Below are 18,044 nucleotides of genomic sequence, written 5' to 3' on the forward strand. Positions count from 1 at the left end.
CAAACTTGACAAATTTAGGCTGAACTTTTAAAGATGTGCAAACTGTGACGTAGCCCCTTTGAGAACAAAAGAATACAGGCACACTGCAGTCTTGCAAAACAGCCTTTTAATTACATCCAATGCTTTTCTTCACACAATAAATATCTACATCTTTGTGAAATGTGCATTCTAATTTTCAAAATAAATGTCTACAAATTTACAATATGCCAGAAAATAACAGACACAAATAAGTTACAACATACCTAACAAATCTACCTATGGATAAGCACTAATTAACAGAAAGTGACAATTCTAACAAAAGCTTTTAGAGTTGCACTGTCTGCCAATGAAACTTATTTAACCATCCTCAATCTCACCACAAAAAAAAAAAGATTCTCTTAGAATTCCTTGAAAAATTACCCAAAAATATCTTTTACTTGTAACTTATCACAAAACCTATGATTGAAATGCTGGGGCATTAAACCACCTTTTGCTGATTTTAAACCCATTGCCCAATACCCATATTTTTTCTAGTTTGAACTTTTGGAAAATATAAGAAAAAAAGTAGAGACAACCCATTCTTGTCCCCAGAGGCCACGCTCCTTTTGGTCAGCAGCAAGAATTGCGACCTGACTGGGCCCACACCAGAAGTCCGCGATGCAAGGACTTCCCATCAAATTGACAAATCTGATTGGCTTAGAATACAGGACGAATGCTCCACGCATGGTTAAAAAATTGGGTCAGGCCAGAGGTTGTGATTCTAGGTGCTGAACAAAAGGAGCACAGCCTCTGGGGACAAGAATTGAGACAACCCAAAGTCAATCTATGGTAGTTTTGACTCCCAGCCCTTCAATCATGGAAATTGACAGCAATTTGCATTATTCCCAAAACAAGTCTTGTTAGAGCAGACACTTTGCAACCTCTTATATTACAAAGCTTTATTAAAATAATTAAATGTAAGTATAAATAATAAATATAACAACTAAAGTGACAATGATGGTGAATGAAATGTAAGTGCTATTGTCTCAATACACATAAAGATAATTTATAAGCTCTCTGAATCACTGACTTGCTGTTCAACTCATAGATGTAGCTCGCTATTGCTCATCGTTTGTGATTCAAAGTTCCATCTTGAATAATCTTGGCTAGAACTAAACCAACGTTTGAATAGCATAGAAAAACCTGGAATGGGCAGAGGATAAAAAGCCGATAACAAGCCCCAAAAGTCACCATAGAACTAATCACAAACTAACCTTAACCTGTGTTGGGTGTTCTTGCATTCCAAATATTCAGAGATTTATTAAAATAATGGCAACAATCTTGGGTATGACAAATTTTAATTTGATGACTAATTTTAGGTGCATTCAAGATGATGCAAAAACACTCAAATTTCAGTTCCACTCTGTACGCTTCTATGTTTTTTTGTCTTCATTCAAGGATCCTAGGTCAATGGTATGGCACCTGTACTCAAAAATTTCTCAATACAACTCTTGAAAAGACTTGAAATAAAAATATATATATCACATATTTTGCACCCTCTCTGACATGATGTATGCTGTTATTTACATGTACAAGTTAATAATAATAATAATAATAATAATTATCATTTCTTCTATTTAGCAACTTATAATACATTCTATGCTTGTCACTGGACAAGCTGTTCATCCCAATAAATGCACATTTTATGTTCTTGGGCCACAACACAATAAAACATTTATTTACTTTGTTTAATAGACACATGACTGTTTTCGCCATGTCTGGAGGTTCTGTACCAAATGAATGTAGGTCCTTGTAATTATTCAACTTCACTCGTTTATCACGTCCACAAATACTAGATGATATTGGTAAACATGTAATAAGTTATTTTGTTGGGTTGACTAGTTAGTTTCCATGGAAACCAAAAGTGTCCACAGCTCTTAAGTATAAGTCACACTTTTCAGGGACTGAACCCAGCTGGTTGATAAATCTCTTATTCAATAGACAGGTGTGTAGTATGGCTGTCTATTCTCGTCTCCTTATTTGTTTGTTGTCTCTCAAAATACTGCACAACCCATAAAAATATACCAAAATATTACACATTTGATTGTCTAACAAGGAGATAATCAAGAGGCAATCCTTTTTCCTACTCTTGTTATTATCCTTCTTTCGTAGCGACCTTCATGCAAAAAAGTGAGCCTTCTTGGGGATCTTGTTTGGTGGGTGTGAAAAAGGCCTATTATGGATCACTGGCAGAAAAGGACCCATTTGTGGGGGCTTACTAATGGGGAACTCCTACAAAAGTGACCTACCCTCAAGAGACCCATTATGGTACTACATTTTGGAGGACAGGGAAGAAAAAGAACCACTTTCTGGGGCCCATCACTTGTCAGGGACCCTAACAGCAGGTCTCTTTTGGAAAGTGTTGAGCATTTGTAATTCAATAATAACTTATTCTAGTTTTTTTCTATGGCATTCATTGTGTCAGGCCATTTGTTCTTGATAAGAAAGAACTTTTTGTCCTGAATCATCTTCCACCCACGCTACAATCTTTCCTTCCCAGCCAGGCACAATGTCACCATCATCAATAACCTGTCAAACAAAAACAAAACTTTGGTCAGGTACTTAAGGTAAACTCTAAGAATAAGTCTTTGGTACCGACTCTTTCCCCTATTCTGTAACATGAAGCACCCAGGCATAATTCTTTTCCCCAGGGTGGGATCCAAGACCATCACAATGTACACCCTAAAATTTCATTGGGTTGCATTTAACAGTTGTACCAGTGTATCCCTTCTGGGTGGATAGATGTACACCTATAGTGAGATTTTGGTGTCTTGCCCAAAATCACAGCACAAAGTCCCTGGCCAGGATTCAAATGCGGCCTCTTTATCTGGACTCCCATAGGCTAACGAATAGCTATGTACCTCTTCTTTAACTGTTCCAAACTCAGGATCTAATGCTTTGAAGTGGTAGCGATATAATCCAGGTCTGTCAATTGCTTCTTTGAAGTCTCCTAAAGTTATTTCTCCTAATCTGCAAACCACAAATAATACAGTAAGCTGATGAGAAAATCGTCCATTGCAAATAATATCACAATTATTTATAATTTGGGGAGAAGTCTGATGGCACAGAGAATTTGATACCTATGCACAACAATTAAAATTTTTATTTCTTGAGACTGAAATTTTCTCCAGCTGACCTGTTACTGTATCACTAAATTTTTGGAGATTTACATTGTCCACCTCTCATGATAATGAAAAAAGGTTTGTCCTTGCTAACTAATTTCACATTAATTTGTTTCTGATGGCCATTTTGCTATGTCAAATGGACCCTCTACTTTCCTTGGATTTTGATAAGTTAAATCAAACAAAATGTATTGAAATCATCAAAAATAGCGTTTAATAATACCTTCTCGGAATTGATGTAAGGAAAGGAGTGACTGTCTTCTCTGTAAAATAAAGTACTTTGGTGCTAATTACATGAGTGTCTTTAGCATTACCATCTGGAAAACGAAAACAGAAAAAAAAAAGTTGACATACATTTAGAAAGTAAATTCAACTAGAGTTGCCTAAGAGATGGTTAGAAGCACAATCTTGAAAATGAGGATAAAATCTCTCAATAGAGCTAAGTCATGGTTTACTCATCTTGAAAAGCTTAGCCTAAATTTTTCAAGTTAGTCCTTTGTAATCTGTGTTAATCTTCTCCATCTTTAACCATCTTTGTTCTTTTATGGTTTATTATTATCTCTTTGGTGTTTTTCTATCTTAGTAAACTACTATTTTCAGGTTTTCTTCAATTCAAGGGTAATTTTGTACATGGCCAAAATAACATGACTGAGCTCCTTTAACCAGAATAAAAAGTACTCAGGTTCAGTTGTACAACTATACACAAGTTCACACATAAGCCCACATTTACTGATCACAGGTGATATGCTTACCAAAGCAAGGCAAATTACACTTAATATTTCAATCTTTTGCACTAACTGCTAACAGTATATTATTACGAGCTTTCTTTCTAAGGTTTATGGGCTAGTAAAGTTGCAATCTTTATCACACACATATATACCTAAATGTCTTTGATGTGGTAGCGATTTGCTATTGTATCCATTGCTATGATCAAATCCATTCACACCCTGTTAAACAACAAAAGCTTCTTAATCTGAGAGTTGCAATACATGTACCATGAAATACAGGTAGTTCATTTTTATCTATTCAGATGTCAAATTTATATATTCTAAAAACTCTAGAACTCTTTTACTGCTAACTACAGAATGATACAATTTAAGTTGTCATTAGTTAGGGCTTACAACATTAATTTACAAAACATTTCAAGGTATAAACTGAGGACCAAAAGTAACCAATTAATGATCAATAAGGTCAGTGAGTAATTGATGGGTAATCACTGAGTAATCAACTGATAAGTCGTTGATTGGTCCACTGTGTTGTTTGTGTTCTTTGTGATTGGCTAGAGTGATTACTTTGGTTTCGTTTTAAGACACTTGAAACTGACAGCTCTACTCACCTACGCATGTCATTGATTATTCATTGATGCTACTGATTACTCATAAATTGATTACTCATTTGTTTCACTGATGTCATCAATGTTATCAATTAGTTACGTCAGGTAATGAACATAGCCGATGGAAATTGGACAAATTAAAATAAATGGAAAATATGGCCAATGCTAAATTCATGACTTGAATTACTCTTAAACTACACTTGCCTTTATATTAACACTCTCAGTATCAGAATCAAAGGAACTGGACTGGTGGTCTGAAGAATGGACTGCAAGAATACTCTGCAAACAAAGTCACAAAAATAATAAATAATTATACATATTGTCTCATTGGACATTTTAGTTGCTGTACACTGTACATACTTGTAAGATATCACACATTTGCTTGGGAGGTAATACACATCATATGCGTCCAATGTTTGGAACTGATTGTTACCTGTTCTAATGTGTCCAGTGTGTGGTGATGTGGATCATGTGGTCTAAAACAGCTCCGCAGACTTTCAATAGCTTCTCGTACAACCTCCATTTCTTCTGATCTCTGGCAATGACAGACAAAACACATTCAGGTTATTAGATATAAATTCTGAACATGTAGTATGCACATATGAGTAATCACTAACTGCATGATAAGCTCACCTTCAGTCCATGAGAAACGACAGCAGAGTTTTGTAGATTCTGTGGATTCAAAATCTTGTCCTCTAGCGATGCCATCTTCTCATCCTGCGTGGAAATTCGAGCTGACAGGGTAGCCTAGTATCAGTCAGAAAGATGAATGTTATAAGCCAAACCACGTTTTCATCATAAACTAATTAATAATTAAAAGTATCCTTCATTAAGAATTTCTCTATTTATTGTATTTTATTCTTCAAGTTCCTTAAGGTTACTCTATGCATTTTGCATCATTTGCTGGGAGAATTAAGTTCAAAAATCAAGGCTTCTTTTTTCATGATCATGATCATTGTTATGATAATGATAATGATAATGATAATGATAATGACAATGATAATGATAATGACTTTATTAGTAGTACTTCCACAGGGTGGCTCTTTCCCTACTAATAACTAACTATTTGTAAATTATAAGCTATAAAATGTCTTTACCTGGCTACGTACTTGAAAATAAAATCACAATTACATACTCGCAGTTACACAAATCACTTAATATCAAAATGTTCAAAATTACTAAAAATATTAATAGTTTAAAATTACTAAAAATATATATATTCACATGACTGCAAGTTATACTACTGTATAAAGAATTTAGAGGAAATTTATTGAACACGTGCAAGTTGTTATGTTTGTTTTTACCTCATATGAACCAACAGAATCAAGCTTCTCCTGGAGATCTCTTATTCTCTGTTGTAATTCAATTATAATGGTATCATCTACTTGTCTGCCAGGTCCTGCCTGTAATAACGGAAAAACAAAAGAGATGTTTGCTGATGGTAAATTAATTGCAACAAAATCTAAAACAGGAACATCCCTACTCAGAAAAGAAAGTGAACTCTACTCTCAACCCCATAGTCGACTACAAGCTATTGTGGGTCAACAGATAGTACACTGAACTCAAGATCAAGAGGACTGGGTTAAAGTGTTGGGTAAAGGGCAAGTCAGTTTACTCCCAGTCTCAGCGCTTCTCAAGATCATCATCTCTGGTGTTTATTAAATATAAAGATCAAGTGCATTCTAGCCTAATGGCCCTTTGCACAAGTGCTCATGTCTGACTTCAGTACCAAAAAGTGACTAGCCAAGGAGTACAATGTACTTCACTCCCTCCCCTTGATGGGATGCTAGTTGATTGCATTCATTAGTGTTTAATTCGCTGTTACTCATTGATATACATGGTTAGAGCGAGGGACTATGACTTTAGAGTTTGTTGCCCAAGAACACTCACAGTGACCATGGCCAGGGCTCAATGCCAGATTTATTTAAAATGAAACACAGTAAGTTGCCTTGCACCCTGGTTAGAGATCTGCAAAACCAGAAAAATGCTGGCAGCGAACTGTAATGGACTATCACCTTAAATTTAACTACAGTTGAACCCTGCTAAAATATTTCAAACTCTCGATTATGGGAAACAAAAATTAGTTCGAAAAAGAGGGGTTCAAAATAGCCAATGTAATAAATGGCTGAAAGGTAAGAACTCAAAGGGTTTTGAGTTCAAAGAAACGGGGAATTTGAAATAACCAAGTTCGAATTATCAAGGTTTCAAATATATGAACTCAAATTGCAACCAGGGAGAGAAGAGATACTCCTAACCGTAGTTTCTTCACGACCCAGAAATCCGCATGTACTACCACAAACCTGTGCAAATTGAAGTTCCTCAATATGCCTCATAGCATCTTCAAGTTCTATCCTCTGTTTATCGACTGTCTTCTCTCTGCATACCAGTTCACTACGAAGAGCAGACACTTCCTTGTCCCTCTCGGCAAGCTGATACTGTAGTTGTTCTACTTCTGATTTGTGCTGTTGCTGCGACAACTCATGCTTTAACGAGTCTGACTGAAGCTGCATGATGGTCTGTTCTTGTAGATTGAGTCTGGACAACAGACCAGCCTTGATGCCTGGTGACATAATAACAAGTTGCAGTGAGTTTCATAATTCTCATCCGTTATCTGCTTAGTAAGGAGCTGACTACTCCATGCTTTTTTGTTCTCAATACCTCTTGTCCAGTCCGAGGAGGTGGATTCCCATGTGAAAAGGTCAGGGATGCCCATCAAAGAATTTGGATTAAACCCTTAAAGCAGACTAATATGGGCCTGTCTTGAGCTGTATTTGACCCCTAAAAGATACCATTTTAAAACAGTCATGGCAGCGTTGTTTATTATTTCTTCGAGAGCAACCCTGATACCTTGACGGCTAGCCCAAAAACTGTGATTGACACCCCTAAGCAAGATCACCGGCATCTCTGACCTTTTGACTTCGGAGTCCCCCCTGCCTTCGATGGGTCATCCAGTACATAAGAACAAACCTTGAAGATTAATACACTCCTCCTTGGTTTTGTTGAGTTCCGTTTTCAGACTGTCATAGTCAGCTTCTCTCTGATCAAGTCGACTGCTCACTATAGTAAGCTGTTCCTGAACTGTGGAACCTTCAAGCCCACAGTACTCTTCAGGAATCTCGTCGTCTTCCACTCTGCCATTCAGTAACTGTAAAAACAACCCCAAAATATGGAGATGTGCCTCATCTAAACATTGTCTTTGATGTTGGGTGCAGGAATCAAACTTCTCAAACTCACAAATAATTCATCAAGTTTAAACCTGTGACAGTGTTTGGATATCTGATTTTAATTAGAATATATTTTCTATGATTTTATTTCTGCATTTTCGCTCTAGTTTTGGTTCTGATTTAGAAGTCTCTACCCCTCCTCCCCCCTGGGATAGGGTGATGCCCGGAGTAAGAAGTAACTAAATCAACTAACTTGCATTACATCACAAGTGTAAGCAAGCGTGTCCACTTTCTGTTCAGAACAGGAGAATTTTTTCAGAACAGGAGCATTTTTTAGAACACTTAGAACTGAAGTGCGAGAAGCACTCGTATGCACCTTTTGCTTCTCGATGCCCTTCTTTCGTGATCTTAAAAAAATTCCACATGCCAACACACTTGGGCACGTTAACTGTTTCCCAAAAACACATGTCAACATTTGGCTGCAGCTCAGGCTTCTTTCTACACTACTTTTGTGCTCTCGTATTTCCTTACTTGCTCTATGACAGAATAAAGCATATCTAAAGCCTCAGTCTTTTCATTTCTCAGCAAGTTGACAATTTTCTTTATTCTTGACACCGAATTGTTGGCAATGTGTTGACATGGTACAGAGAAATCATATTTTGATCACTTTTGAAACCTGAGAGAACTCACCAAGTTCTGTAGATGTAGCAGCATTTCCTTTGCACTATTTGTGTCCTCTTCCATACTATCATACCCTTCAGTTACTTCACGAAGAAACTCTAAATCTGGAAACGTACTGGCATTATTATTATTATTCTTTCCAGGATCTTTAAAGGAAACACATTCTGAATCAGATGCAGATTGAAGTAGCTCTAGATCTCTGTGAGGTAGTCTTGGAGTAGTGCCGCCACTACTAACATTTGAACCATCTGACCCATTGTCCTTGTCACGTCTAGAGGACTCAGCACTAGATGGCCGACTTATCTTCCTCACTGGTGTTCTGTGTAATGGTGTGTTGAGTGGCGATGCAGACAGTGTGGGACTGGTTCCTGGACTAACCTCCACAGGGTGACGATCAATCTTTGGAGTACTATGGGCAATCTTAGATGTTTTTCTACAAACACCAAAGAAATTAATCTTTCTGGGAGAGATGAATACAGTTAAACCTCCCATAAGCGACCACCCAAAATGTCAATCCTTAGTGTTCGCATACAAGAGGTGGTCACTTACGAGGGCTTAGATCACATTGGGTCAAAACTTTGCCTCATTAGCATATGGTAACTGCAGAAACTTACCCCATGTTTTAAATGTTTTTTCATGTGAAGAGTCAATTTTGAGAAAAAATCCAGCACTTCTCATTGAGAAATTTCCGTCTCTTGTACTATCCAGGAATGCAATGTTACAACACCTTATTATCCTATCTCTGCTTTATTATCTGCCAAATGGTTGCTTACAGGAGGTTAAAAACAATACAAAATTTCAAACTTTTAGCTCTAAAAAGAGGTCACAGTTGCTTATGAGAGGCGGTCGCTTACAAGAGGTTCCAAATATAGTGATTTCACTTGGTAACTTTTGGTATTTTGGAAAAACTGGTCACTGAGGAGAGGTGGTCACAAATGGAGGTTTGACTGTAATTAGAACGCCACAGTGAAACCCTGTTAATCAGGTCAACAATGGGCAAGTCTGGCTTTATTATCACGGTGATCGTACTCAAGGGGTTCTCTAAATAAGAAAATGACTGACTGAGCTTCCGTAATAAAGACATGTCTGTACAAATGGGTTGGCTGCAAGGTGGGGTTCCACTGTATTACGAATCAAAAGCTTGAAAACTTGAAGAAATATTACTTTCTTTAATCTGAGGAGAACACTGACTGAAAGGAAGCAAATACCCAGTAACTACCTTAGCCTGAAGGGCGTGTGAACATGTCTCCCTGCACTAGCCGCTTTCCTGCTAGCTTCACCAATAGCAGCAGCAGCTTCAGCAGCAGCAGCTGCCGCAGAAGGACTTCGTGTGAGCTTGGTATTCTGTACAGGCGACAGGCCACTCTGATGTGCTGGAGGTTTAACACTGCCAGGTTTGAAGTGAGCTGCTAAAGCCAGAACAAGGCGCATTGTGGCTTTTAGATTTCCATCCACAATTTCTGGAAAGAAAACAACAACTTAATTACAACAGTTACAAGGACAAAAAAAATTAATGTCTCTGGCTAACCTACAATGATAGGGTAAGGTAAAATCTGCATCAGGCTAGTAGTTCATACAGCTGGAGCTTATCCTGATTTCTGTAACATGAAGCAACTAGGAGTATTTCTACTCCCTTCCTCTCTCTTGATGGGATGCTAGTCCATCACAAGGTTACTCCCCGGCTTCAAATTTGCCGCTACTCATTTATATACCTGGGTGGAGAGAGTCACTGTGAAAGTTATGTGTCTTGCCCAAGAACACAACACAACGACACCAGCTAGAGCTTGGCCAAACTCGGTCTAGAATCTAGCATTCTAACCATTATACCACTATTACTCCACAACCAACAATATTATCACTTAATTTCTAAATTGCACATTTTCACTTAAACTTAAATAGGTTTTGTCCAGCACACAATGAAAGTCATGTCTGTTTGCCTGGAGCTTGTGGTTGAGCTAGTGGATGCTATCCTTCACTTGGCTATGGGGCAGGTGGGGTAAAATGTGAGAAAATTCAAGTAATGTGAGAGATCAAAATAATAATTGTTTTAATTTCAATTATTGAATTAATTTAATAATCAGTTGTGTTAGTGAGAGTTTTTTTTCCAGGCTAGTGACAATGACTATGGGACTGGTACATCCTGGTCACAGCTTGCCCCAAGGACAAGCTGGAAAAAATGTTCTTTGCACCCCGTAGTTAACTGAGTGAATGACATGACAGACTGACTGACCAGATAACCAACAGGCACTTATTTACAACCTAACTGACTGTCTGACCAACACACTGATGAAGCAACCAAGACTCTACTGACTGACGTATTGATTAATTGACTGACTGATGTCTCCCTACTGACTGACTGACTGACAGACAGACAGACAGACAGGCAGACAGGCAGACAGACTGAATGAATGACTGACAGATTGACTGAGAGCTGTAAATAATTATACGACCACACATTTTTACCTTTCGAGGAGATCTGTCTCATTCTGATTCTCTGGGCTGCCATAAAGTGCAGAACGTGATCCACATTCTCCTTCTTGGCTGCATAGGTTGTTGGAGATTCATTGAATTTCAGAGTTTCACCAGCTACAATAGAAACAAACGGACAAACACAAAATCTACCTTTTCCTCACTGATTTGCTTGACTTCAGGGATGTTGCTAAGGGTTTTAATTGCCAGCTAATTTCACCAGCTGGAAGAGAACCTAAAACTGGCAGAAACCTCGGACAAAATCAAAAGTCTGGAGCTGCCAAGGTCAGAAAAGACAGCTGGCCCTGTTAATGGGCTGGCTGAGTGTTTTCTCAGCCATGTCCCTCTGACTTACTTTGAATTTATTACTTATTTTGATGGGAAAATAATTATTATTGCCAACAGAGATGTGTCTATAGTTAATAATGGATCAGTTAGCAAGAATTGTCAGAATTGGTACACAACATGTTTAGTTCAATGACTTTGATCTCCATTCATGATGATGATCAACAAATTCCTTTGATTTTTTTAGTCACGATTAGAGGAGGGAGTCAAAAGAAATTTATTGTATTTTGGCATGTGTCCTTCAATTTAATGGGGAAACATTGCTTAATAGAGAAACAATGTTCTGACGATTTTTTGGGGAGTTTGAGCTTTGTAGTATCTAGAAGTCTAGACACAAAGCACCAGACACAAAAATCATGATTACATGATACAAGTACTATGAAAACATGACAGTGATTAAATGAGCTGAGTCACTGGGATCCAAGTTAAAAATAGCACAAATGTGACAGCTGTGAAGTGGCTATTGAAAAGTTCCTTAGGAATCTTTGTAGATTTCTTCTATAGGCTGAAATGTTAACAGTTCTTTAAGTCTCTACCAAAAATCAAACAAGGCTATGAAAACAGTGGCTCAAGAATCAAATTCTGAAAAAAAACTGATGCAGAACTAAACATTTTATAGTTGAGGAAATATTTCAGTTTTTATTAATTTTACTTAATTCATAATTAACAAAATGTCCCACTTTGCTTCATGACTCCAAGGCAATTCAAATAGAGTAAAACAAGTTTCACAATTGGAAAGGGGTGTCATGCCATGGAATGATGGAAAACAATATTACTAACAACCTTCTCTACAATAATTAAAGAAGAACAGAGTGTGAAGACAGCAGCCTCTCTTCACTACCAACAGATTTGGATTTCACGAGAACCAACCGGCCGGTAGAGATGCAAGAATAAGTGATCACTAACATTAATAATTATAGGCAATGCAAAAACAAGATTATGAAATTTCTTGGACAACTTTTACTGTAACAGACTGCCAAAACAAAAAGCAACAAATTCTGACTAGCTTATGGTTGATTCAAAGACTCTTTCATTCTTTGAAAAATAATTTAACTCAGTTTGGTTATTTTAATTTCTTTCTTAATGACTGTTAATATCTCCCTCTAAATTTTGGAATCAAATAACAACCTTAAGTTAATGAAGTGACATCCAATATACTGCAAATGATACATAATCACCATTTATTTAATACAAGACAAAATGAATTCGATGTATGATAAGCCAAGCTATGCAGATTTAAATTTATCATGAAGTTTTTAATTAACTTAACTTAGACTATTCTGTCGGGCAGTCACCAGCAATGTCAATATTTTGACTAGCTAGCTGGTAAGATATCAGTGGATTTTAACACTTCAAAGCACTTGTAATAAAATGTTCTTCAGTGAAAATTATTAAGCAGATCAAATGCAAAGTCATTAAAAGAGAAAAAACTCACCCAAAACTTCCACAAGTTGAACTAAGGCAACACCATCTCTTGTGTCTCGAGGGATTTCACGAACAAAACGACTGCCAGGTCTTTTCTTCAACTGTGAATTGACCCACGCAACATATTGCTCCTATTATTAACACAAATTAGAGTTAGAAGATATCATTTAAATTTTACACGAATCAAAGAATTTAACCCAAGTGATAAGTCTACATGTTATTCACCGTGTAAACATCTCCTCCATGACTCTTCTCCTTGTCCGACATTTTGCTTTGCGTTTACAGAGCCATCAAAACATGTTTGAGCATACCATAATGAAATCCATTTATGAAAATTAGAATGTCAAACCAGCAAGTTTGGCATTTGAATGAACTCATAACGTTCTTCTAGTTTTCAAAATCAAAAACTGTTTTGAACCATTTGAAAATCAAATAATCTATGGTCATAAATTGCTACTACAGAGCAAATACATTAAGAAATGGAAGTTAAAAGTTGAATCATTCACGAAGGGCATATTCATTTATGGTTGAATGCCTCCAAAAATGAAGTCAATTTTGCATAACAATGATAAGAATTTGAAGGGAAAGGAATAAAGGACATCATGGACACAATAGGGAAACCTACAAGGCACAGGAAGACTAAACACAATTAGAAAGTGACTAAGATTTTCTTGCCAATTAAATTGTATTGTTCAGAAATTAAACTGTGTGCAGACCTACATGTAGGTATTTGTTAGCAAAGTTAATTTGACACTTGCTAATTGAAATTTGCTAATTGATGAGAATAGGCCTGTAAATGTGCAGTTTTAAAATCTGAACAAAACACAATGATTTTGAACAAACAAAAACCTTTGCACCCCAAGAGCTATTTAAATATTAAAAGGGAATAGTGCAAACTATGGCTACATGCAAATTGATGTTATAAAATTAATACTGAATGGAAGTGTCATATATATAGCACAGTCAATCCCATATTTATTAGCTACCACCCTCAGTGAATGGACAAGTGGCTGTCCAGTTGAAGGATGTCATTTGATAGAACTCTCCCTCAAATTAATTTTGCTACACTACATTTCTGTAGGTGACATTATGCCGCACACATTGATCAAATATTCATGCAAAACTCATTTAAAAACTCTCATATTTGACAATATTTGCACTAGCTTCATCACTGGAATTTAAAACAATTTTAAAAACAATTTCAAAATCCAAAAACATTGTGTAGCATGCTGTTAAGACTTGATTTCCATGAAGCAACATGTGTTGTGGTTTTGCCATAAGTTTGTCACATTGGGCAGGGCTGTGCTCCAGAAGTGCCCTGGTGCCACAAGCACCTAACTTTCACCTTTGGGCAACTGAAAAAACTTACTCTTTTTATATCAGCTTAAGTGCTGGGCACCCAGGATTTCATGGTTAGGAACCTTTGGGCTCCTTGTAATTTTTCTCAGAACACAGCCTTCCATGGGGCAGTGCAATAAAAACTTTAATTTTTTTTTTAAAGTATCCATACCCCTTGCACAAAGGTATTCTGGTTTAAACCTCTCCACGCATAATAAAAATTCTAGCTAAGCTTCATGTTTTCCTCTAAAACAATGACTTGGCATTTGAAACCATATCCCCCTTGAAATTTTTAACAACATTCCTTGGGTGAATATGGATATGTCCTGCCACTGTACAGTACATTGTATGCCCACATATCATAGCACAATTGCATGTATCCTTTACGTTTGTCTTAGCAGAAGCTCGACAAGGAACTATTAATATAATAGTTACCAAATAAATGCAATTAAAGAGACCAATAAAGTAGCCTGAACCGACTCAAAACTGTGAGCAGTAAAGATTTTTGTAAAAGAATTTTAGTTTCTATTTTCAGGGGTAGGCCATGTGATAATACAGTCACAACCACAATTCAAAACAACGTTTGTGACATTATCCAACATTTTATCCACTTTTCTTAGAAGCAGTCAGCAACTGTAAGCGATGTCTGAGGAATTCTTTCAGCCCTCCCCCTCATTATTAAACAGCAGAATATTTGTCAGCCCAGTAAAATTGTAACTGCATCAGTTTCTGCAGGAGCCCATACTTTTGTTAGACAAAACATAGGGAACAAAATAGTAGACAGGATGTACTTTGTTTGCAACTGAGACATTTTACAAGCGTACATTTTATTTTTGATAAGGGGGATGAGGTAATTGTGGGACGTGAGGGTAATTTCCAGGGGGGGGGGGAGGGGGAATTTTAACATCTGAAAATTACGCACATACAGTGGAACCCCACATTATGGCCACCCTATTAACGCAGGCACCTCATTATTTTGGCCACTTTATTCTGGCCCGAACAAAAGCTCAGTTGGTCAATTTCTTTTTAAAGAACCCCTTTAATATGGCTACCCCGTTAACGCAGCCCAATTTTTGTAAGCCATTGGTGACCAGATTAACAGGGTTCTGCTGTACATTGATATGGGAGATTGTAATTATAACATTGCAATTTTTTCTCATCAAAGAATGGGGGTTGCTAGCTTTTTAGGATGGAGGACATAGGACGGAATATGGTCTCAAAAAGGGGGGCAGGATAAAAAGTTATCATGATAGTTTGCAATTAGCAGGGGGGAGCACTCAAAGAATTGCGATAGGCATTAGCTTGCCTATGACACAATATATATTATAATGTAAACATTCTGGCAGAGGGCAATAATTAACATTTCTGAGGCTCTGAAATTCCAATTTTTCTGCAGGGGTATACTCCCCTGATCCAATTCTAATAAGTGTATTTTGCACCCAGTAAGATCATCTCTCAACAGACTGGTAGATCAGTAGCAAAATTTGCAAACTTTTATCATCTCTCTGCAGTTTACACACTCTATTTAAAATAAATCCACAGAGTATAGAGATTTGACACTGAGGCAAGCAAACTGGAATCATCAAGTGCATTGTGTTTTATCACATAGAAACAGTGGAATTTAGACCTCAAACAACGACTTTATTGCTACTGTGTAGCAATATTTAAGTAGAAGGAAAGCTCATAAAAAAGAACAAAAGAAATTTAATTATTATTTACAGACATTGGATATTCTGCATTTTCCTTATCCAAGCACATTATGTCACAATAGTATATTATTATATTCAAAGCCTCCGTAAGCCTGAACCATCAGAAAGCAGAAAAAGCCTCCCTAACTTGAGGTGGCTGCTTAAGGGAATAAGCATCATAAGCACTAGCAGCATTAAAAATGGGTGGCCACTCACAGGAACTTGCACTGCCCACATTTAACAATGTTCATGCAGAAAAAAAGCACACTAACCGCTGTGTTAAATTATGGTTTGTTTTTGTGACAGTGAATATACAAGTATACATGTAGAGCTGTATACTAACAAGCGTGTTGACAGAGTTTTGACTGTATATTAAAAGTCCATGCTAATAGAGTATATTGATAGTTCTACACAAACCTTTTAAAAAGCTGTATATGGGGAGCATGGCAATTACATTATCATGAAATATTAAAAGGGGATTGAAATCTCTCATACAAAATGATCACTTGCTTGTTACTCTATTCCATGGCAATAGATGATCCTTTGCATTTTCAACTGCAAATTAATGTGTAGTAACCAACTGCACATAACTGCACATTTAGGCATAATTTTAAAAGGTGTCAACCATTTTACAGTGACAACAGCAAGAATAAACACAACAAATCCATGTGTCCAATTGTAATTTTTTTTTCCCTTCACAAAAATCATAGCATTTCCCCAAAACAATTTGCAACCAGGTCTTTTTGGCTTATGAATTTCTGGGCTTTAAAACTGAGACCTGGCAAGTCCTTGTATAAAATAATTGTGCTGACTGAGGGAAGGAAAACTGACAAGAAGTTTAAGCCGCCTGCTTTCATGCATATTTCATGTACTGTGTGGGTCACTTGTACATGACCTGCAGGAATTCAGCAATGAAATAATTACATGAATGTATGCTCAATGAAGCAGTTGGAGACCTTGTTATGAACAAATTATTTGCATATGTGACAAATTATATGAATAACTCACTTGCAAGAATGACAGAAGAGACTTGTCAAGATCCTTATGTTCTGTTTAGCATAAACTAATATTAAGTTATAGGTTGACAAAGAGGAAATAACCTTGCCGATATTCAAATCAGTTTTCAAGACATCTACAGAGCATTTGGTCTTGAAATTTCACCCCTATTGTTATACACAATAAAATGGCTAGCCAAAACCACTATTAAATCCACATTAAAATAGACACCTACCTGAATTATTTACAACTGCACAAATTTTTCATTCACAAAGGTTAGTGAGAGGTTTTGTACATGCCGTTATTTTAAGAAACAACATTGACGGAAAGAAGTTTCTCTGCAATGCTCAAAATAAATGATATTGTATCTGTTGCATTATAGTCACAAAGCGATTTTACATAAGCTTATTAACATTTACAAGCTTTGATACTGAACTCTTAAATAAAGATTCCAAGAAGATCTCGTTACGAGTATATGAATAAACAAGTGAAGGTACTTGTCAAAATATATTTTCAAGAACAATCGAGAATGTCAACGCTAATAAAATTCCAATCAATCTCTCTAAGAGGACATACTTGCAAGAGAAAATGTGTCTCGACTTTAATCGAGTTTTAAGCAGCATAAAATGCAAAAATATTGGCTTGTTTGTCGTCGAAGTCTTGTTACCCTGGGAGAAAAAAATCACTTTCTCGACTATGAACCGCTTAATGAAGAGATCTTTACGCCGAACGTGTGAAAATTACTCGGCATAAGATAGATACTGTATTGGCTTAATAACCTCCTACAACATGCTCCAATGCGTGTTTACCCACCGTAAAAACACAAAACACGACGGGGATCTGTCTGCAACGTCGTTTACGCACAGAAAATGAATTACGAGTATAAACTTATCGAAGAATTTACTTTGTTATTACCTCTCGCTTGCCTCCTTCTTCCACATTTCGCTTGAGTGTTTCTCTTGTCAACGGGGAAAACGACCAGCTTTCCACATAGTAACCGCTTTCTTTCTTAAATTTGCTTCGTGCAGTGGTAGGCGAAGGAACAGGAATATTTGGCCTGCTAGAGTCGTTCGGGAAATTGTACATGTCGCCGTTATTTCATTCCACATACTACTCTTCTGATCTGACATTCCATTTATTCACGCTCGAGAGTTTCTTCTTCGCTTCTTGTTCGGCAGGAAGCCATTACTGTAATACCGATGGATAATTTATTCAGTCGATAACCGATCGGTGCGAATTCGACCGGAAGTTGCTGTAATCGGATCGGAGCAAAACCATAAAATAAAGAAGATATACCTACAAAAACAACTTGCTAGTGTCAACATGCAAAGTTCCACAAACACATTAGCAGGTCGGAAGAATGTCAAAACAGAAGATTCTCGACAGACTGTTGGTGCATTAATTCATTCCGTGATGATTTTGATGTGTTGTCACCTAAGAGATTCTTCAAATTGCGCGTCAAAGG

The 18,044-nt window shown here is 36.9% G+C and overlaps 1 protein-coding gene across 2 annotated transcripts; it reads right to left on the reverse strand.

Moving 5' to 3' along the window:
- Positions 1 to 89: 89 nt before the first annotated feature.
- Positions 90 to 17,808, reverse strand: LOC110041434 (dixin-like). 2 transcript variants are annotated; one of them, XM_089293614.1, is made up of 15 exons: positions 17,495 to 17,808; positions 12,568 to 12,688; positions 10,782 to 10,904; positions 9,538 to 9,778; positions 8,328 to 8,751; positions 7,441 to 7,618; positions 6,774 to 7,033; positions 5,778 to 5,876; positions 5,107 to 5,220; positions 4,907 to 5,008; positions 4,678 to 4,752; positions 4,021 to 4,087; positions 3,364 to 3,457; positions 2,880 to 2,988; positions 90 to 2,547 (listed from the first exon to the last, which is right to left on the reverse strand). In XM_089293614.1, the coding sequence occupies exons 1-15, from the start codon at positions 17,663 to 17,665 to the stop codon at positions 2,440 to 2,442; spliced, it is 2,286 nt and encodes a 761-aa protein (XP_089149740.1). In that variant the 5' UTR covers positions 17,666 to 17,808; the 3' UTR covers positions 90 to 2,439. The 2 variants fall into 2 exon arrangements, with proteins under 2 accessions (XP_089149740.1, XP_089149741.1); XM_089293615.1 differs by lacking the exon at positions 17,495 to 17,808 and adding an exon at positions 12,783 to 13,078.
- Positions 17,809 to 18,044: the final 236 nt, after the last annotated feature.

Source organism: Orbicella faveolata, unplaced genomic scaffold (assembly GCF_042242905.1).
Source record: "Orbicella faveolata isolate gen_17 unplaced genomic scaffold, um_ofav_v1 contig_25, whole genome shotgun sequence".
NCBI lineage: Eukaryota > Metazoa > Cnidaria > Anthozoa > Scleractinia > Merulinidae > Orbicella > Orbicella faveolata.

Bases quoted from the DNA above. Each gene is read 5' to 3' on its own strand.
- LOC110041434 (XM_089293614.1), bottom strand. From the start codon at position 17,665: ATGTACAATTTCCCGAACGACTCTAGCAGGCCAAATATTCCTGTTCCT. The intron at 4,753-4,906 runs GTAACAATCAGT...CTTTGTTTGCAG, and splicing joins CACTGGACACATTAGAACAG to AGTATTCTTGCAGTCCATTC. The intron at 4,088-4,677 runs GCAAGTGTAGTT...GTTGTTTAACAG, and splicing joins CTGAGAGTGTTAATATAAAG to GGTGTGAATGGATTTGATCA.